This window comes from Dromaius novaehollandiae, chromosome 10 (genome assembly GCF_036370855.1).
Source record: "Dromaius novaehollandiae isolate bDroNov1 chromosome 10, bDroNov1.hap1, whole genome shotgun sequence".
Lineage (NCBI taxonomy): Eukaryota > Metazoa > Chordata > Aves > Casuariiformes > Dromaiidae > Dromaius > Dromaius novaehollandiae.
This window is the reverse complement of record NC_088107.1, coordinates 22,771,759-22,789,945: the sequence shown is the minus strand read 5'-3', so window position 1 is coordinate 22,789,945 and position 18,187 is coordinate 22,771,759. Positions and strand designations below refer to the sequence as shown.

The 18,187-nt window shown below is 66.0% G+C and overlaps 1 protein-coding gene across 3 annotated transcripts; it reads right to left on the bottom strand.

Moving 5' to 3' along the window:
* Window positions 1–1,867: 1,867 nt before the first annotated feature.
* On the bottom strand, window positions 1,868–17,891 carry PTPN9 (protein tyrosine phosphatase non-receptor type 9). 3 transcript variants are annotated; one of them, XM_064517585.1, is made up of 13 exons: window positions 17,709–17,891; window positions 12,401–12,544; window positions 10,958–11,047; window positions 10,715–10,839; window positions 8,601–8,706; window positions 7,556–7,666; window positions 6,297–6,625; window positions 5,654–5,747; window positions 5,365–5,434; window positions 4,346–4,424; window positions 3,986–4,136; window positions 3,607–3,814; window positions 1,868–3,534 (listed from the first exon to the last, which is right to left on the bottom strand). In XM_064517585.1, exons 1-13 carry the CDS (start codon window positions 17,739–17,741, stop codon window positions 3,308–3,310), a joined length of 1,767 nt encoding a protein of 588 aa, XP_064373655.1. In that variant the 5' UTR covers window positions 17,742–17,891; the 3' UTR covers window positions 1,868–3,307. The 3 variants fall into 3 exon arrangements, with proteins under 3 accessions (XP_064373655.1, XP_025972083.2, XP_064373656.1); XM_026116298.2 differs by lacking the exon at window positions 17,709–17,891 and adding an exon at window positions 15,625–16,130; XM_064517586.1 differs by lacking the exon at window positions 17,709–17,891 and adding an exon at window positions 13,710–13,923.
* Between the last annotated feature and the right edge of the window lie 296 nt (window positions 17,892–18,187).

Sequence of the window (18,187 nt, the reverse complement as noted above, 5' to 3'; positions counted from 1 at the left end):
TTTCTTGGGGGGCTTCAGTGGCCCCCGGTGTTACCATCGGAGCCGTTCGGCTGCGTCCACACCGAGCCCTCACCGCGCAGCGTGTGATGAATTGCCACAGGTCTCAGGGCACAGCCACCCCGGTGGGGGGACATGTCCACACAGGCCTCGCCACGGGGGCCGGCAAGCGCTACCTCATCCCCGAGTCTCCTCTGAAACTAGCTAAAAAGGACAAAGGCCAGGTTTTTTTTCCTCCCAGGGCTTAGAAAGTTGTGAAGGGACTTGCTCGTCGTTTCCCTGCGCGGGAGGCACTGTCGCAGACCCCACTCCTCTCTCCGGAGGCTCCTCCGGAGGCTCCTCCGGCTCCAGAGAGGGAGGTGCCGCAGCCTGCAGCAGCCCCGGGCGTGGGGGCTCCCTGGGAAAGCTCTCCCCAGGGCTCCCGGTGCTCCCGCCAAGCCCAGCGGGACCCGGGGGTGCTCAGCACGCCTGGAATGGAGGCCCGAAGAGTCTCCGGTCATCCCGAGAGCGCCGGGGGAAAAATAAATTCAGATTGACCAGATCCAAACTTCTGCTGTCAAAGTGTGTATCTCGAGTGTCTTCATTCAACACAAACAGGAAAACAAGGTCAAACCTCTTGTGGTTTTTTTTCCTCTCCAGGTGCTCACAGAAACACTGCTTTTCCCTTTCTGAGCCCTAACTCCAGCCCCCAGAGAGCCGGCGTCCGAGGGGACCCGAGCTGCAGGGCAGGCTGATGCGGCCTGCCAGGCTTCTCGGGATTGAGTCCGAGTCCAGAAATACCGTGGCAAGGAAAGAGCAGGGCTGGGAAATGAAGCGCTCCAGTCGGGCTGTGTCCAGGCTCCCAGGGCGCGACGGCTGCCGCCCTGGGCACGTTAACTGCAGCTAGCAAGCGGGGTCGCCCACAGCCGAGACAACGAGAAAGCCAAGTAAGACCGGTGGGCACGGGGACGGCGTCGTCACTTCTGGGCTTCCCTGGGCTGCCTTTAAGTCCCGTTTTCAACCTTTGGCTTGTCTCGTTTTAAATGAGAGGAGCCACCCTGCTTGGGCACCCTCGGGGCTCCCCGGCCTCCCCCCCGCACCCGAAGGCGCCGGGCCACCCTGCAAAGCCTGCCCTACTTTCAACTTTTCCAGTGAAACTTGGCCCTCCCTGTGAAGCAGACCTTTCCATGGAAAAGCCCGTGGTTTGTCACTGCTGCTGCGTGGGACCCGCTGTCCCCGGGCAAACCGGGCAGAAGGAGCGGGTGGAACAACCCCTGGGTTGCGTTACGGGACTGAAAACATTTGCTTCAACTAGAAACACAATCCTGGAAATCCGTGGGGGAAGGATGAGTGTTCGGTTTGTTTTCCCATGGAAAACCCTTGCAAACCTTTCCTCCGCCTCCAGCACAGATGGAGCTGCCTCCTCTTCGAAGGGAGCCGCCGGGGTCCAAGGCACCGGCGTAGCTGAGTGGTTTCCCGCGCGGGAGGGCCGCGACGAGCCCCGGCACACTCACCCTGAGCCAAGCCAGGCTTTTTGCCCAAACAACACGCATTAAAAGGCAAAGCAGTGTGGCTCAGGGAGGGGACAAAGGGGGGAGGCAATAAATCCTCGATCCTGCAATAAACCTTCACGGAAAAAAATCTTTTAAACCCGCCGCTGTAGCAGCAGTGAGCGTTGCTGGAGCGAGAGAGGACAGGGATTTGCAGTGGAGCAGAAGGGCTCCGCAAAGCCTGCGTCCGGGGAGCAGGGCAGGCGTCCCGGATCTGCCCCGTCTTCCGTCACCGTTGGTCTGCTTTTGCACGAGGGCGGTTTCGCACACCGACCCCCAACGCAGGCCGAGGACAGGTGCTGCCCCATCGCCGCCGGGACACGAGAAACGACACAAGCAAGCGCAGAATGACTCCTTTCCTTTAATTTCCGCTACCATCACTTGAGCGTTACATGGAGCAGCAACGGGATCAAGTTTATTTGTTTGTTTTTTTTTTAATTAACAGGCGAGCACCCTCATGCTGCAGACAGCATCCGGATCAGCGGCGAGCCGGTGCTCCCGCCGCTCCAAGGGGCACGGGAGCCACTCAGCGAGGCCCCCGCTCCCGGCGCAGCCCGGCCCGCCGCCTCCCCTTCCCTTCGCCTCCATCGCGCCTGCCCAGGAAAGCCGCCACCGGCCCAACTACCTCCGCGCCAGCCTTGTCCCTGCACACGGCACCTACGGCTCAGGACACAAAAAAACCAACCAAGCAAAACAAAGTGATGCTGCGCGGGGGGACTGGGGGCTGCAAAGCTGCTTTTAAGCCCCACCACCCCAAAGGGCAGCAAAAGTGCTCCCCGCTGTTGCTGCCCCCCATGCAAACCCCGCCGGGGCTGCCAGCTTTGCGTCCAGCCTCGGGCGCCAGCAACGCCTTCGGCGCCAAGAGGAAGACTGTGAGCTGCTAAACCTGGTGTCCGGGACAAAACCCCTCCGCCTTCCTTAACGGCGGCACGACACCAGGCCCGAACCCCATCGCGAGGATGCTGCGAGGTGCCAGGGACCCGAAACACCCTCCGCGCGCCCGTACCCCACGGGAGGGGAGAGGACTGTGCGCGTGCGGTACGGTTAGAGGTGCCGATACAAATGAAAACGTAACGAAACGAACCCCCAAAACAACAACAACAAAACCGTTTCTCTGCCCAACGGCAGACAGGAACATTTACAAATACTTCTGGCTCTGGCTTGGAGCAAGTTAATGTTAAATACAAAAAAAAAAAAAGAAAAACCAAAAAAACCAAAAACCATCCTCCCTCCAGATTATAAAAAAATAAGAATATACACATTCAAAGAGCTTATTACAGTATAAAATTCAGGAGGCCCAGGTAGAGCCGGCTGCTCCGGCAGTGGCTGGGTGGCAGCGCGATGGGGACCCGCGCGGCCGGGTGCTCGTACATAGGTATCTATAACCGCCGACGCCGGGCACAGCAAGCCTACATTATGTACACACATCCAGAGAGACAGGCGGGCTGGGGGCAGGTAAGACTGAAGTAGGCGCCTCTTCCCCAGCCCCGGGTGAGGGCGGCACTGGAAATACGTTTGCGAGGGCTTCGCAGCGGAGCCGAGCCCCTCCCCGGGTAAAATGCAGATGGTCCCACCGAAAAAAGACGAACGAACGAAAGGAGAAAACCACCTCCCCGAGCGCCCGACCCCCCCGTGCCGTGGGAGCGCCCCGGAGGGGGGCGAAAGCCTCTTCCCGCGTGGCGGCCGCCGCTCGGGTGGAGTAAGGCACAGTCCGGGGGGGATAACGGAGCCTCGGGGCGCCGCCGCAGCCGCCGGGCTGGGGAGCGGGGAGGCGGCGGCCCTCAGTGCCCCGGGGCGCTGTGCTCCTGGGGGCCGGGCGCGCGGCGGGCGGGCAGCAGGCCCTGGCGCTGGGCGTGCTCCAGGATGGCGGCGTAGCAGAAGTGGTACTGCTCGGGCGTCTGGATGCTGAAGGCGCGCTGCGTCCTCATGCGCAGCACCGTCTGCTGCACGTCGAGCGTGCCCACGTCCTGCAGCTGCGCCAGGCAGATGTCCAGCGCGCAGAAGGTCCCTGCGGGGAAAGGCCGACCCGTGGGGATGCTGCCGGCCGCCGCCGCAGCCCCCCGCGTCGCCCGGGCGTTACCTGTCCTGCCGATGCCGGCGCTGCAGTGCACCACGACGGGGGGGCCGCCGGGGTGGCCCCTGAAGCGGGGCCCCAGGGCGCTCACGGCCACCCGCTGCTGCTGCTTCACGGCCCCCAGGAAGTCGATGAGGGTGGCGGCGGACGAGGGCACGCCGTAGTCCGGCCAGCTCAGGTACTGGAAGTGGGACACCAGGCGCCGCTCCCGGGTCTGGGCGGGAGCAGAGGCGTCAGCTCCTTCCCCCCCCACCCCCGCCCCGAGCTGGCACCACCTCGGGTGGTCTCTGTGCCGAGGACCCACCAGCCCCGAGGCCGAGAGGGACCCACTCACGCTGGACCGGCGCCCTCCCGCAATCCCTGCCCGGCGGCTGCGGCCACGCACCTCCGAGCTGTGGATCTCCAGCGTGGTCTTCTTGTAATGGTTGAGGTTCTCCACGCCCAGGTTGGTGATGGTGAGGGCCCCGTAGCACACCTGGAAATCCTTCTCCAGGGGCCAGTACTGGCCGCACTTCCTCCTGCCGCCCTCCTCCAGCCTGGGCACACGGGAAGGGAGGGCTGGCCCTGGCGCAGAGGGGCCCCGCACCCCCGCCACGGCCCCCGCGGCTCCCGCGCACTTTCTGCACCACCCACTACTTCAAAGCCGTCCCACGACTCATTGTTGTCCCACCCGAGCCAACTCGCGGGGAAACCGAGGAACGTGGCCCGCGGCGGTGCACGCAGTCCAGGGGGCCAGGGCACTCACCGGGTCGTCATCACGATCACCAGGACGTTCTGCTCCCACACCATGCGCCAGAAGTCCCCGTAGGTGTTCTCCAGAGGCCCTGCGGGGACAGCCCACCGCCCGGATGGGGAGGCCCCTCGGCCCAGCGCAAGCCCCGCTCGACCCCGCAGAGGCCGCGCTCCTCCCCGGGCACCCCGGCGCAGACCCACCAGCCCACGGGGCTCCGCAAAGTCCCACCTGGAGCCGGTCCGGCCTCCCGGCACCAAACCCCTACGGCACCAAGCCCCTACGGCTTGGCAATGATTGCCCATCTCTGCTCTGCGCTGGCGCCCTGAGCACTCTCAGCCCGCGGGCTCACACCGTGAATCCTGCCTCTGCGCCCCAAAGGGCCCAAACGGAGCCACGCTACGTGGCTGGGGGCCCCTGGAATAAGAGCTTGCACCAGCCCTAACGCCGTGGGAGGAGGTGGCAGAAGGTGCACAGGCCACCCCATGGCAAAGCGGTCCCCGAGCATCCCTCAAGCCCAGGCAGATGCTCCTGGGGCACAACAAGGGAGAGGGTGCGAGGCCCCAGAGAGGGGGCTGCCACTGTCACCAAAGGACGGGATCTGCCTCCGCCCGGACTCACAGTGTGTGCCGCGTGCTCTCGCGGCTGAAGGACAGCAATACTCACACCACTTCCAGGGAAAACCTCTATTCCTGCCAGCCGGGCTGCAAAGACCCAGCCCGCAGACTCGGGGCACCCGGAGCGCCGGGGTTGTCCCCGTAGGCTGCACGCAAACTCTGTGAGCTCAGCACAGGAACCGCCATCCTCAGGGCCCACTGCTGCTCGGGGCCCGGCACAACGAACAGGAGGGGAGAAAATACACCCAGAGAGGCGAGGGGACCTGCCAGGCAACACCGTCCTCCCGGTCTATCTCCCCCCGCGTCCAGCTGCTGATGCCCGCAAGGAAGGCGAAGCCCGCGGAGAAGCCAACACACGCATCAAGGGGAAAACTCCTTCCCGGCTCCCGTGGGGGCTCGGCTCGCCCGGAGACGCACCTTGAGTCCCGATGTAAGCGTTCCTCTGCTTGTAGCCGTCCATGAAGCTCGCGTTGATGTAGTCGGTCAGCTGGGGGGGGGGGGGGGGGAAGACACAGGCAGCATGACTCCTCCAGAGCACTGCTGCTGCCGCGGTGGCGGTGGCAAGCCACCGGGGTCGGCACGGACCGCGACGGCGTGAACCCACACGGGGCGACTGCACAGCCCACGTCAGCAGGGGACCCGAGACCCAACCGCCGGACAGGGTGGCTAAGGGCTGCAGCACCGGCGGGTCCCGCGGCTGGCTCACCTCCGGGCGGCTGTACGGCTTCGCCAGCTTCACGCGCGTTTGGTCCAGGCAGGGCACGTCCCCGTAGCGGTTCTTCTCCTGGTTGTAGGGCGCCCTGGGAGGCAGGGCAGGGCAGGGCAGGGACCGGAGCAAGGACACTTTTCACAGGAGGAAGCCGGCGGCAGCATCCCTCTCCCCGCGCCAGCCTACGGCGCCCGTCGCCTGGGCTCTGCTGCCATCACCTGGCCAAAGGCTCGGGAACGGGAGCCGCGGCCAGGTCCTCGCCCCGCCGCCCGGGAGCGGGTCCCCGCTGCCCGGCGGGGCTCGGGGGCACCACAGGGCTCCCGGCGGCTCCCCTTCCCCAGCCCCAGGCTCTGCCCCCCAAGCGGAGGCGGCCGCCCCCCGGCTGCTGCTCCGAAGGGCAGAGAGGGCCGCGCAGAAGAGGCAGGAAAACGGCCGCGGCCACGGCAAACGCTTTCTGGCCCTCAGAGACCCTCTATTAACCATTTCCAAGTGCAGCGCGTTGGCCCGAGCCTTCAGAGATGCCTCCACAGCCCCGTGCAAAGGCCGCTGAGGGGCAGGGAGACCGGCGGGCGCCCAGGCAACGCCGCCCCGGTTTGGCCCCCGCGCTCCCCCCGCCCTGCTCCTCTCCCCTGCGACTTACAGAGAGCAGATGAAGGTCCCGGCGGGACTCCTGCGCCGGATATCCTCATACTCCTCGTAGATGCCCCGCTTCTGCTTGTGGGTGACGTGCTCGAGCAGCTCCTGGAGGGTGAGGGATCTGGGCCCGGGGACGTGCACCGAGCCGTTGTCCTTGGGGGAGACCAGCGGTACCAGGATGAGCTCGTCGAGGGGGTCGGGGTGGCCGTTCTGCTGCGGCAGGAACCGGCAGTTCCAGCTCAGGGGGTCCAGTTTGAGGGACCCGCCGAGGTACTCGGGGAGACACTCGCGGGGCAGGTGCTCCTTCAGCTCCGACATCTTCACCATCTGCACCTGCGGGAGGGAGCAGGGGGCCGGGCGTGAGCGCCGGGCGAAAGCGGGGGAGGACAGGGCCCGCGGGGCTGGGGTGCAAACGGTCCGGCCGGGAAGCAGAGCGGTGCCGGCGGAGCTGCTGGAGCGCCCCGGGATGTCCTCCTGACGGCGCTGAGGCTCTTCCCCCCTCCACGGCCCCGGGGGCTGCGAGCGGGCGAGCAGCTGCCCCCTCCACGAGGGCGTCCTGCCCGCACGGGCAGAGCCGGCCGGCGGAGGTCAGGCCGACACGGGAAGCGGGCGCTGGGCTACGTCGGGACGTCTCCGCTCCGCAGGGGGAGAAGGAGCTCAGGCTGATGCCAGGAGGTCTGGTCTTTGTGAACCGCATCAGCAGCGACGCTGACGGGGGTTTTAGGTGCTTTAAACGATGCATGGGCTTAACTGCTCTGCCAGATAGAGACCGAGAGCAGGTTTTTACATTTCCCTTTCCTCCTGCATGTTCAAAACACATTTCCTCTCCCTTTAGCCATTTACCATTTTTGTCACTTGCTGCTGCTGCTGGCAGCCTCACTGCAGAGGAAGACATTGAAGGTGATTTCAAAAGGGGCTCAAAGATTTGTTGAAAACACCCAAGCAGGTCGGCCCCGAAGAAATGAGCTAAGACAGCCTCGATCCCCCACGGCTGAGCCGCTTTTCGCGGAGGGGCCGACAGACACGCTGCTCACGCGACTCTGTTAGCTTTGTCCCCTTCGGAAAACAACCTCCTCAACACTTGTCCCGCGTCTTCACAGCGTCTAGCGCGGCCAGACCCCGGCTTTGCCTGCAGCGCTCGCCACGGGCACAGCGGTGCAGTCCTGCCGGCCCGGCGGGCGCTTGCAACCCGGGCGAACGGCTCCGAGCGCCACGGAGCCCGCGTGTCCCCACCGAGCCTCGCGCCGGCCCCGCTCCGCTCACCCGTTCCCGCAGCTTCTCCTTGAGCAGGAGGCTGATGATGGAGTAGGGCACGCGGAACCACATGGGCGCTCCCACGATGAACACCTTCTTGAGCCGAGCCGGGAAGGCGCCCTGCGGGCACAACGGGGACGGGGTTAGAGCCGCGAAGCTCTGGCCGCCGCGGGGGCAGCGCGTCCCGGAGCCGGGGGTCTGGCTGCTGCGGCCAGCTCGGGGGCTGGCTCCCTGCTCCGGACGGCTGCCGTAGCCGGAGGTGCCAACAGCCACATCCAAAGCGTCTCCAAGCACTACAGCAGGAAGCCCAGGAGCCCTGACAGGTTTATTTTTACTCTCCGATATGGAAACAGATGATTTCTTTGGAATAGGTGTGCAGTCGGCAGAGGGCTTGGCTCCGCGCCTGGAAGATGAAGCCTCGGAGCGGGGACCGTGCCGAGAACACGCCCTGGCTTATGCATGCTGTTACCGCTTTTCTGGAGAAGGGAGGAGGCACAAAATGCCAGTGTGATTAAAAAATAATTTGCATCTGTTTTCAGGAGAGCGTCGCCAGCTGCCGCGGGAGGGACCGGCACGCTCGCAGCTGCCACTCCGCGGGCCCGGGCCGGAGCTGCTGCGGCCGGCGGTGGGAGCGTCCCACTGAGCCAGCTCCGCGCTCAGCCTCGCGCGCTCAAACGCTCTCCTGGGGGGTTCGGGAGACCCCCGGGGCTTGAGCCGGCTCCTCTTGGCCGAGTTAGGGTAAAACCGACCATGCACGGCAAAACCACGCAAAACCACTCGAGTCCGTTCGCTCAGCAAGTCGTGTGTGGAGCCGGCAGCAGTGGGAGAGCCGGCGTTTGGGGGGCAGGCGGGTGCACGCGGGGCCGGCAGAGCCCCTCGGAGCTGTTTTGCCGCTGGGAAAAGGGGGATGCAGAGCGGCAGCCACCTCCGAGCTGCGGGGCCGGCCCCGGGGGGGCCCGAGGGAAGGCTGCAGAGCGCCGGGTGCCTCCGGCATCGCCCAGTGCCTCTCCCCGCTGCCGGTCGCGGCCCGGACGGAGCCGCCGGGAGCTCTTACCTTCAGCAGGTTGAGGATCTTCTTGCTGAGGTCCAGCTCGAAGTTGGTGTACTGCGAGCCTGCCATGTCGTAGATGAACACCAGGCCATTCCTCTGCGTTTCGAAACTGGGCAGCGGAAACGGAGAGAGGGAGACGTCAGAGCGGCCCGCGACGCCCCACCGTTCAGCTCGCCCTCCCACGTTTCCAGGAGGACGCACGTACCCAGCGCACGCTCCTGCATTTCCTAGCTGCATTAGCTGCTCTACAACCTCTTCCCACAAGCCGTATTTGAGCCTGGCTTCTATCCTGAGCCTCCCGGCTGCAACACCCACGACAGCTATGCTTGCGAAAACAGAGCGAGCCCAGCGCTATGAATGGGATGTCTGGGCTCTGTATTTTTGGCAGGGCTCACGTTACGTCTCCCTGGCAGCCGGAGCGCTTTCTCCCAGGTATTACACGCTCTGCAAAACCGAAACGTTGAGACAGGCGCCCAGCGGCTGGGAGCAGCAACGCCAGGACGGAGTCGGAGAGCCCACAAGGGTCTGAAACCTGCTGTGCGACGGCGTTGTGCGATCCGCAGGCTATTCCCGAGGAGGAGAAGGGCGGCGCGTCAGCAACCCCCCCCGGACCCTCCCGCCTCGGTGCCGGGCGGCGAGCACGCCAACCCCCCGTCTGCCCCGCACGGGCCATCCTGCCCATCTGTTTAAAGCAATTGCTTCTTCAATAAAAAGTTCCTTAATCAACTCGAAGCTGGTAAAAAACAGCTCAGGGAGAGGGGATTTTGTTCTGCTATTGGATGTTTCCATCAAGATGACGGGCAAAGGTCAAAAAGGAGGCGGGGGGAATTTTAGGAGCCGCGACCCCTTCTGCCTCGATTTGCTGCCTCCGTAGCTCGGGGAACCGGGAATCACGCAGACGGATTTGGTTGCAATTTCACGTTTGCTCAGAGCTCTTGAACGTGGGGCTTTCCAAGGGCGAGCCGGAGAGCCGCAGCCGCGCGCCGGCACAGCGGAGGGCCGAGGAGCGAGGGGGGGTCACGTCCCCACCGCGCCGCACGTCACACCTGCGTCGCACCTACAGCTGCGCGGAGGTGCTCGCCGGAGACTTAAGCTGCCATACAAGCAGCGGGGCTGGCGGGTGGGCCGGGGGCAGGACGAGAGCAGAGGACATCAGCCAAAAAGAAAAATCCAAATTATCCCAGCGCTCTGCCGGCTGAGCCCGACTTAAATCCCGGTGCCCTGTCACGCGAGGCACCCGCCAGCTTTCACTCGCACAACGGAGCTGGGCGCGTTCCCGGCGTGCGCCTCGGCCGCGCCGCGCTCCCGAGCGGGACGGGGGCCCATCGCCCCCCGTTTGCCCCGACGGAGGGGACGGCAGAGCCCAGCTGCGGGTTCACTCGGAGAGCGAAGCCCCAGGCCTGCAAGCGGATCCTGGCATCGGGTCAGGCCCATTTGCAGGACGGAGGCTTCAAGCGGTTTTGGTTTTACTCGGCGAATAAATCAATGGGAGGAGGGAGACGGCACGGCACATCAAAGCCTTTCAAGGGGAATTAGTAAAACCTCAATGAGCGGCATCCTCCCCACAAAGACGGGACCTCCTGGCATCAGCCCGGCTCCGAACTGCTCGAAGGAGATGCCAGTCTCCCACGGCTGGGAACGCAGATCCCCCAGGCACCGCGGGGCCAAGCGCTGCCCTGACCAGACGGAGCCCTTCGTGCCTTCGCGTCAGGGCCAGGGGACATGTACAAGGTAAGATCGCTGCAGAACCAAGCTCGCGATTACACCACCAAATCGGAGCGGTGCAACCCGAAGCGAACGACCGACGGCCCCCGTGCAGGGCAGCGGACGAGGCTCCTGGCTGGATTTCTCCTAGACCCACGTCTCAAGGCAGCTCCAACAAGGCATGAGCCTCCTCCTGCTGCCTGTCCCTTGTCCCCAAGCACGGCTCGGGCTGGCCCCGCGGGAGGCACGTTCAAACGGGCTCCTGGAAGTGCTGTGGGGCCACGACCGGTTCTCGTGGCCGTTGCTTCCAGCCCCGCGTCTCCCAGCCCATTGCCTAAACGGGTCCAAACTCCACCTCGGGCACCTTTTGGGGGCCTCCTCAGGGGCATCGCTCCCCCCGGCCGCAGCCTCACCTTTCCACGGCTCTGTCCAGCAGGTAGAAGAGGGCCTGGAGCACCACATGCTGCACGCTCTTGCTGGGGTGGTGCAGCTTGGCGGTGAAGAGGGCGATGGAGGCTCCCGAGGGGTCCCGCACGCTCTGGGGGAAGGCAGGAAGAAAGAAGGGGGTCAGAGGGGCTCTGTGGGGCACGGGGACCGCGGCGCGAGGCTGCTCCGGGGCACCGGCCGCCCCCCGGCACCGCAGGCTCTCCCCCTACCAGGATGGTGAACTTCCCGCTGAGCAGCTCCGAGCGCAGCGGCTCCTCGTGCGGCTTCAGCTTCACGATGCCCTCCTTCAGCCGCGTCTCCTGCGGGGAAAGCGCCCGCCGTGAGCACCGGCACGCGGGGCGAGCGCCGGCGGTCACTCCCCTCCCACCGCGCCGGGGGAACCTGGCTCCCTGCAGCATCCCATGCCGCCGGTGACGCGCGCCCAGCACCTCCCTGTGTGCCCGGCACGGCAGACAGGGCAAGGAGAGATCCAGATGCTGGATGTACACTTTAAAACGGGTTTTCAGCTAAAAGGACCACCTGCTTCAAAAAGCACCTTCTGCATCCCTTCAACCACAGTCACACCTGCGTGAGGGGGGAGGAAGCTGCCGGTCCCGCAAAGCCACCACTGCTTGGGGAGAGCCGGCTGCTGCCTGTCCGTCCCTGGGTGGGAGAGACTTGCAGCCCCCATCCTGCAGGGTAAAAGCCCCCTCTGCGGCGACGGGGCGGGCTGGCTGCGGCTCGAGGCAGGCTCTGCCCTGCTGGGACCTGGTCGCTGGGGACGGCGCCCGTGGGGACGGGGCAGAGGCAGAGGCAGGGAGAGCCCAGCCTGACTCTCAGACCATGCCAGGGTTTGCAGGACGGGCCATTAAAGAAAAGAAAAAGTCCAGTTTTGGCTGCAAGTGGTGGGCAGACAGCCTGGCAGGCGTTTTCCTCAAAAGTCCCTTAAAAAAAAAAAAAAAATAAATAAAAGGAGGGGGGTAAAAAATGTCAATATTTTCTTCTGCCTCTGCCCTTCCCCGATTCTGCAAGAAAGCGGGACACGTGCCGAACGTGGTGCCACGAAGACAACCCTGCCTGAGCCGCGGCCTGAGCCTTGTCCTGGCCGAGGGACGTGTTTCCTCGAGAGGAAGTTAGCAGCGGGGACAAACGCGCTGGCTGAGGCGTAAGGAAGCCCGTGACAACGCGAGGAGCCCCCCGCACGCGGACGAGCATCAGAGCCATCCCCGCCGCGGCCGCGGGGCCGACTCTCCCCGCCGCTGGGCACCTCGGAGGCACCGGCGCCTGCAGACGGGGCGGGCTAGCAGAGACCCCAAGGGCCACCCGCTCCCACCGCTGGCCAGGGACAGGGTCAAGCCGGCCCGGACAACCGCGCACAGAGGTGGTGCGTGATCCAGGGCTTCCTGGCTCAGCTACGGGGGGGACACCGGCGCTCAGCCCCAGGCTGGCCCGCAGCTGCCCCGCGGCGCCGAGGGAAAGCGCGGTGCTGGAAGCCTCTGCGCGGAGGAGCCGCGGGTCTGCAGGCAGAGCGAGCCCCGCAGAGATTCCCCGGGGCTGCAACGCGCATTTGGGATTTGCCGGCGCGATAATGCCGTCAGCAGGAAGGAACAGCGGGGGGGGGGGAGGAGGGGGGGGCCGCTCTGCCGCAGCGGGGGGCCGCGGCGGCCGCCTACCCGGTAGGAGTGGAAGAGCTCGATCGCTCGCAGCACGTCGAACTTGCGGGCCATGAGGAATTTGACGGCCACGTTCCAGGAAAGCGGGGACACATTGTACTGGCCGGTCCACTTGTTGATCTCTTCTAGGAACTGTTTGGTCGCCTGTTCGGGAGACAGAGACATAACACGCGCGGTGAGATAAGGGAGGCAGGCGGGCAGCCGAGCCGCCGCGCGCCGCTCCCGGGGAAGCGCCGAGCACTCTCAGCCCCGGCAGTCGGGGCCCCGGCGGAAGAGCGATCCCAGGGCTGCAGCTCCACCGAAGGTGCCGGCATCGCGGCCGCCCCGCGACCCTGGCTGTGCTCCAGGCAGCGCAGGGGCACCGCGACGCCGGTGAGCACCGAGCCCCGGCACCGGAGCCACCGCCGCGGACATCCCTGCGCTGACGCGAGGCGGTCGGGGATGGTGCAGCAATGGGACGGCGCAGGCCCCGCTAGCAAACCAGAAGGACGGGGAAAAAAATACATATATACCTATACATACACATACATACATATATATATACACACACACAGAGACCACCTTGCCCTGGGCATCCCTTCACTGTTTTATTGAGCGCTGCGTTAGGGACGAGCACAGCCGCGTCCCAGCAGCGTCGCTTGCTTGTAGTCGGGTTTATCTGGCTGATACAGCCGCAGAGTGGCCTAAAACATCTATTAAGCACCAGGGGACAACGCTGCTACCTGCCCCACGGCACCCAGACCCCACGCTGAACAGCACGCCGGGAGGAAAACATCCTCCCGGAAAGGGAAAACTAAATCCTGCTTTTTTTTTTTTTCCTCCAATTTAAGCTCCGTGAGTGGCTGCAGAGGAGCCGCAGGGCAGGTAACACCGCACAAGCCTCCACGCCGTCAGTCCGAGTCTTTTCCCCTCCCCATCCCATTTCACCCCATCGGATTTTCCCGATGCCCGTGGGAAGGAGGATGCAGCGTGCGCAGCGCTCGCCTGCCTCCCGCGGCCGCCGGGACCCGGGGCGGCCGCCCTGCGACGCCGGCGGGAAAAGCACAGCCGAAACGAGGGGATTTTCCGCTCCCGCAGGCGCTGTGCGAGCGAGCGACCGAGGCGGAGGGATGCAGCGAGCGCGGGAGCCGCGGCAGCGCCACGGGACGTCCCCGCCAGCCGGGACCGGGGCAGCCCGCGGCCCCCTCCGAAACCAACCTCGCCAGCTGCTCCGGTTAAACCGCGGAGCCCGAGCGGGGCCGCGTGTCCCATCCAGACGCACGCGACTCCACGCATTGCGGCGCATGGTTTTGTTGGGGACATCGCTCACCTGGATGTCGGGAACTGCTAACGGATGGGGCAAAGCCCCAGCGTCTCGGACCCGGCCACCTCTCAGCCTCCAGAGCACTCGCGCAGCTCTTGGGCAGCGACAACGGTCCTTCCTCTCCTCCACGCTGACTTACACCAGGTCGAGCAAGTGTTTCAGGTGCCTGAACACCTCTGCTCGCGTGCCTGGCTGCGTTCGGGACCGCGCGCCTGTGCTTTCTGGGGTAAACACTGCCCGGGCTTGGACTTTACACTGCAAAGCAGCTTGTGCAAGAAAATCAGATGATGTAGCACATGCATAAGTATGTTGCACAGATGAATAAATTAGGGCAGCGTAGCGCAGCCGAGCCGTTTCTGGGAAAGGACGAGGCGGGTCAGCTCCCAGCAAGGGGCCCAGCACGTGCCGGGCGCCCCGAGCATCGCCCCCCCCCCCCCCCGCTGCCTCCCGCCACAAGAGGAAAGGAGGAAAAAGAGAGAAAGTTTAAAGCACTTCATAAGCAAGATGGACCTATTAAAACTGTGAGGTTTTCCCAAGAAAATGCGGGATGAGCGCAGCGGGACTGGCCTTCACACCTGCCCGGCGGCTCCTCCTCGCCTTCCGCTCCGGCCTTTTCCCTTCCTCCAGGCGACCGCTGCCGAGCTGCCCAGCGCGGAAGCCGGGCCGGGGGCACCGTCCCCCCCTCCGTCACCCCCCAAATCCTTTCTAAAAGGGGCTGGGGTTGCATTTGCCGCTTTCCCCTCTTCTGGGGCTGATTTATGTAACCGCTCACACTGCAGTGAGAAACACGGTAACTCGAGTTTCACCGGGCTCTCGGGGCCGAGGGCTCCCCCGGAGCAGGGTCCCCGCTTCCAGCGCGCCCCGCAAACGCCCTGGTGCCTCCAAACCGCCCAAATTTGGCGTCTCCCCAGGGAGCGACGGACGCGCACGCAGACAGTGACCTCACAGGCTCGTTTCCTTAGGAAACCCAGCTAAAAAAAGAGCTTTTCCCACGCCAGGAGGGGCCGCGGGGCATCATGCACCCCCGCGACGTGCGGCCCCGCTTCCCGCGCCCGGGGCGGCCGTGCGGTGCCGGCGCCCTGCTCCGCTCCACGGGCACCTTCGAAGGGGCCAGCGCAGCCCGGGCCGCCGCCGCGGTGGCATCGGCGGTGGTTCGGCACCCTCGGCACCGGCTTTCTGCTCTGTCCGTCCCGATCGCGCCCGAGCAGCGAAACCGTGGCCGCAGATCCCGGTCGGCCCTAATGACCCTGCCGGCAATGATTTGGGGAAGGAAACGGGAAAAGTCAGCTTTCGCACATCTGGCTCGCTTTCAGAACCGCGGGTGAGGAAACGCGGCTGCAAGAGCTTTCGGGCTCCCCGCTCGCTTTTCGAGGCAGTTTTAATCCCGTGCGTTGAAAACTCCCGCCTGGCTTTTGCTCGGCGCTTTAGCTATCGGCTACCTTCATTCCCAAGGCTCCATCCCCGACTGCCTGCGCTCTGCCAAGAGACAAGCAGCTCTTCCAGGGCCGAGATTTCCAACGATTTTTCCCCGTTGGAGAGAGGAGAGAAATGGGGCAATACAGAAATCACCTTCGGCACTAAGACACCGCATACACGCGCAGATATATCAGTAAGGCAGGGAAACACTCCCACTGCGGCAAAACCCAAACGCCCCAGGGCCCCCGCGGGGCGGGAAAGCCCTCGGCCGCGACAGAGCCGCACCGGGCTCCTCTCCCAGCACCGAACCCGGCAGGTTTCGGGCCACCCCGCCTCGCGCATCCATCACCACAGATACAGGCGTTTGGGTTTGTTTTCCTTGGAAGGGCGAAGAATTACGAGGAAAAGTGCTGGCTTTGCAGAGCGGCTCAGCAAACAATTCCCGCACGGCCCTTTTTTTTTTTTCCTTCTCCTCTCTGAGAGGAAAACGAGATCCCGAACTCACCCGCGCTGACGCTTCAGCTCCACGGGAATCGGGAGGTACCACGCTGCCGGGAACCACCGACCGCAGCGCCGCCCCTCCCGCGCACGCCGTCCGCTCCGATCCGGGGGCCACGAATCGCCGGCACGGCACGATCCCACGTTCCTCAGCTTCGCTCCTCCGGGAAAGCCACGCGCACGCGGGGGAATAACGCCAACCCCCGCGACCCCGCCGCGAAGCTGGCCTTGCGCCCCCGCGGGACGCCCCAGCGACGCGCTGCCGGGGTTGGTTTCCCTTCCGAAATGGGGCACCCGGGCTCCAGGTCCAGCACGTTTCTTGCCCTGTTATCGGTTTTCTGGATGGGGATTTGGATTCCTTCAGATCCCACCCCGTCCTCCACCCCGCGGGCAGCCAGCGACAGCAGCTCCGGCCCGGCAGAGGCTCCGGCGAGGACATCCCCATGGGCCACGGAGAAAGGCGGCGCGCGCTCGCGGGGCGCTGGGAAGAGAGCCCGGACCGGGATAACCCGGCACCACCCGGCGCTCACCCACCGCACCGCGAGAAGAAAGAAACTCCCGCTCCTTCGCTCCCGCGCCACCACCCAGCCCCCTCCTCCTCCTCCTCCTCCTCCGGGAGGCCACCAGCGCTGCGCTCAGCGCCTCCCGCCCCAGCCCGTTGTTCCAGTTTGGGAGCTATTAGCACAAATATCCTTTTATTTTCCCCGTCCAGCATTCAGGCAGAAACCAAAGATCTCGCTCTCTCTCCCGGGACGCCGGCTGGAGGAGCTCAGCCGCGGCCTCCCTGCAAACCAGCCTCCCCTGCAGGAGCGGATTCCAGCGCGATTAAGAAGGAAATCCAAACATTCGCTGACGGCGAATCCTTTAAGTGCTGCAGCGGGCCCATAGCTTACTCGAAGGCTGCGTCCATGCCGTTTCCTTTGCCGATAAACCGGGATCTCCCCTGAACCGGCACAGCGCTCCCGATGCTTGCGGGAGGATCGGGGCTCCGGACGGATGCTCGGCCAGGGAGCGACCCCCCGGCCCCGCTCTGCGCCGGGGTGGCACCAGCACGGAGGAGCGGGGGGACCGCGGCCCGGGGGAGCAGGACTGCCCCGGCAGCCGCAGCTCAGGTCTGTGCCGGGTGCAGGTGCCCGGCCTCTCTGCGCTAGCTGGAAGCCTTCGCTATGGACTGAGCCACCTCCTGCGGCCGGCTGGCACAGCCGAGCGATCCGGGGAGGAACGAACCCCCCCAGCTCACTTGTTGCCCCAAGGCGCGGGGTGTCCTCACCCCGAGGGTACCATCCCCGCTCCCAGGCCCAGGCTGACAAGGCGGAGACATCGTGGAGGCCTGGGAGCGCCCAATTTCCAAGGAGCAGTTTGGGCTCCGGGACAGACTCCCATGCAAGCCCTCGGCTTCAGGTGCCTCTGGCTTGGGGGAACCGGGGGTTTCTGCACCTACCCCGCAAGGGGGGAGCCACCGCTTCCTACCATCGCTCCTCGAATTACGCAGAACCGAGCATCGCTTAAAAAAAAAAACAGGCAGGAGAACAACAGCCCCCCGACAACCTAGTGCCTCTTCCCTGTGCTCCCGGCGGCGCCGCAGCCCCTTCCCGCGCCAGAGCCCCGGCCGGCTGCAGCGAGCGAGCGCCGCGGCTCTGCCCCCGGCCCCCCCGCAGGCCGCCGCGGCGCGACGGGGGCCCCGGCGGCAGCGAGCCGCTCCCGGCGCGGAGCACGGCAAGGCCGCGCTGGGGAGGAGCGGCGCCGGGGCCGGGGCGCAGATGCAGACGGGTCCCGGGAGAGCGCTAAGCCGCGCCGGAGGCTGCGGCCGGGCCGGGCCGGCTCCCCGCGCCCTGCCCGCCGCCGGCCGCGTTATCAGCGCCGGGCGCAGCAACATCCTCCCGGTGACGCAAGGGCGGCGGGGGAAGCGGCGCGGCGCGGGCGGCCGCGCCGGGGGCAGCGCACGCACACGCGGTCCCGCCGCGCCGGGAGCCGCCGTCGGGGGCCGCGGCCGTCGGGGGGCTTCGCCTCGGGGGCGCCGCGCCGCCCCGCTCCGGAGAGCGGCCCCGACCCGCGGCGGGGCTCGAACCCGCGGCGCCCGCGCGGCCCTACCTGCTCCTCCTCGGCGCTCAGCTCCGCGGCCATGCTGCGCGGCTCCGCACCGGGCTAGGCGGCGGGCGGCCCGCCGGAGCCCATCCCCGGGGCCGGCGGCGCTGCGGGCACCGGCCCCTCCCGGCCGCCGGGCGAGGCCACACGCGCGGCGAGGGCGGCTCCGCTCCGGGGGGGGGGGGGGGGGGGGGGGAGGCTCCCCCCGCGGGGCAGCGATTAAAGTGCGGAGAAAAAGAGAAAAAAGGGAAAGAAGGAAACGCCGGGAAGTTTCGCTCGCCCGCCGGGGCCGCGCCGGCTGCCGCTCCGCTCCGCTCCGCCGCGCTGGGCCGCGCCGTGCCCGGCGCCTCGGCTCCCCGCGCCGCGCCGCTCTGCCCGGCGGGGGCGGCGGCAGGAAGCGCCCGCAGCCCCCTCCCCTCCTCGGCCGGCCCCGCGGAGCGGCGGCGGCGGCGGGAGGGAGGGAGCCGGGCAGGCGGCCAGGGAAG

What these genes read in the sequence shown, in the direction of transcription:
- PTPN9 (XM_026116298.2), bottom strand. Translation starts at nt 16,062, where the DNA reads ATGGGGATGTCCTCGCCGGAGCCTCTGCCGGGCCGGAGCTGCTGTCGC. An exon ending in AGCTCTTCCACTCCTACCGG is followed by an intron (nt 11,048 to 12,400) that starts GTAGGCGGCCGC and finishes CTTTCCCCGCAG; the next exon opens with GAGACGCGGCTGAAGGAGGG. An exon ending in AGGAGAAGCTGCGGGAACGG is followed by an intron (nt 6,626 to 7,555) that starts GTGAGCGGAGCG and finishes TCCCTCCCGCAG; the next exon opens with GTGCAGATGGTGAAGATGTC.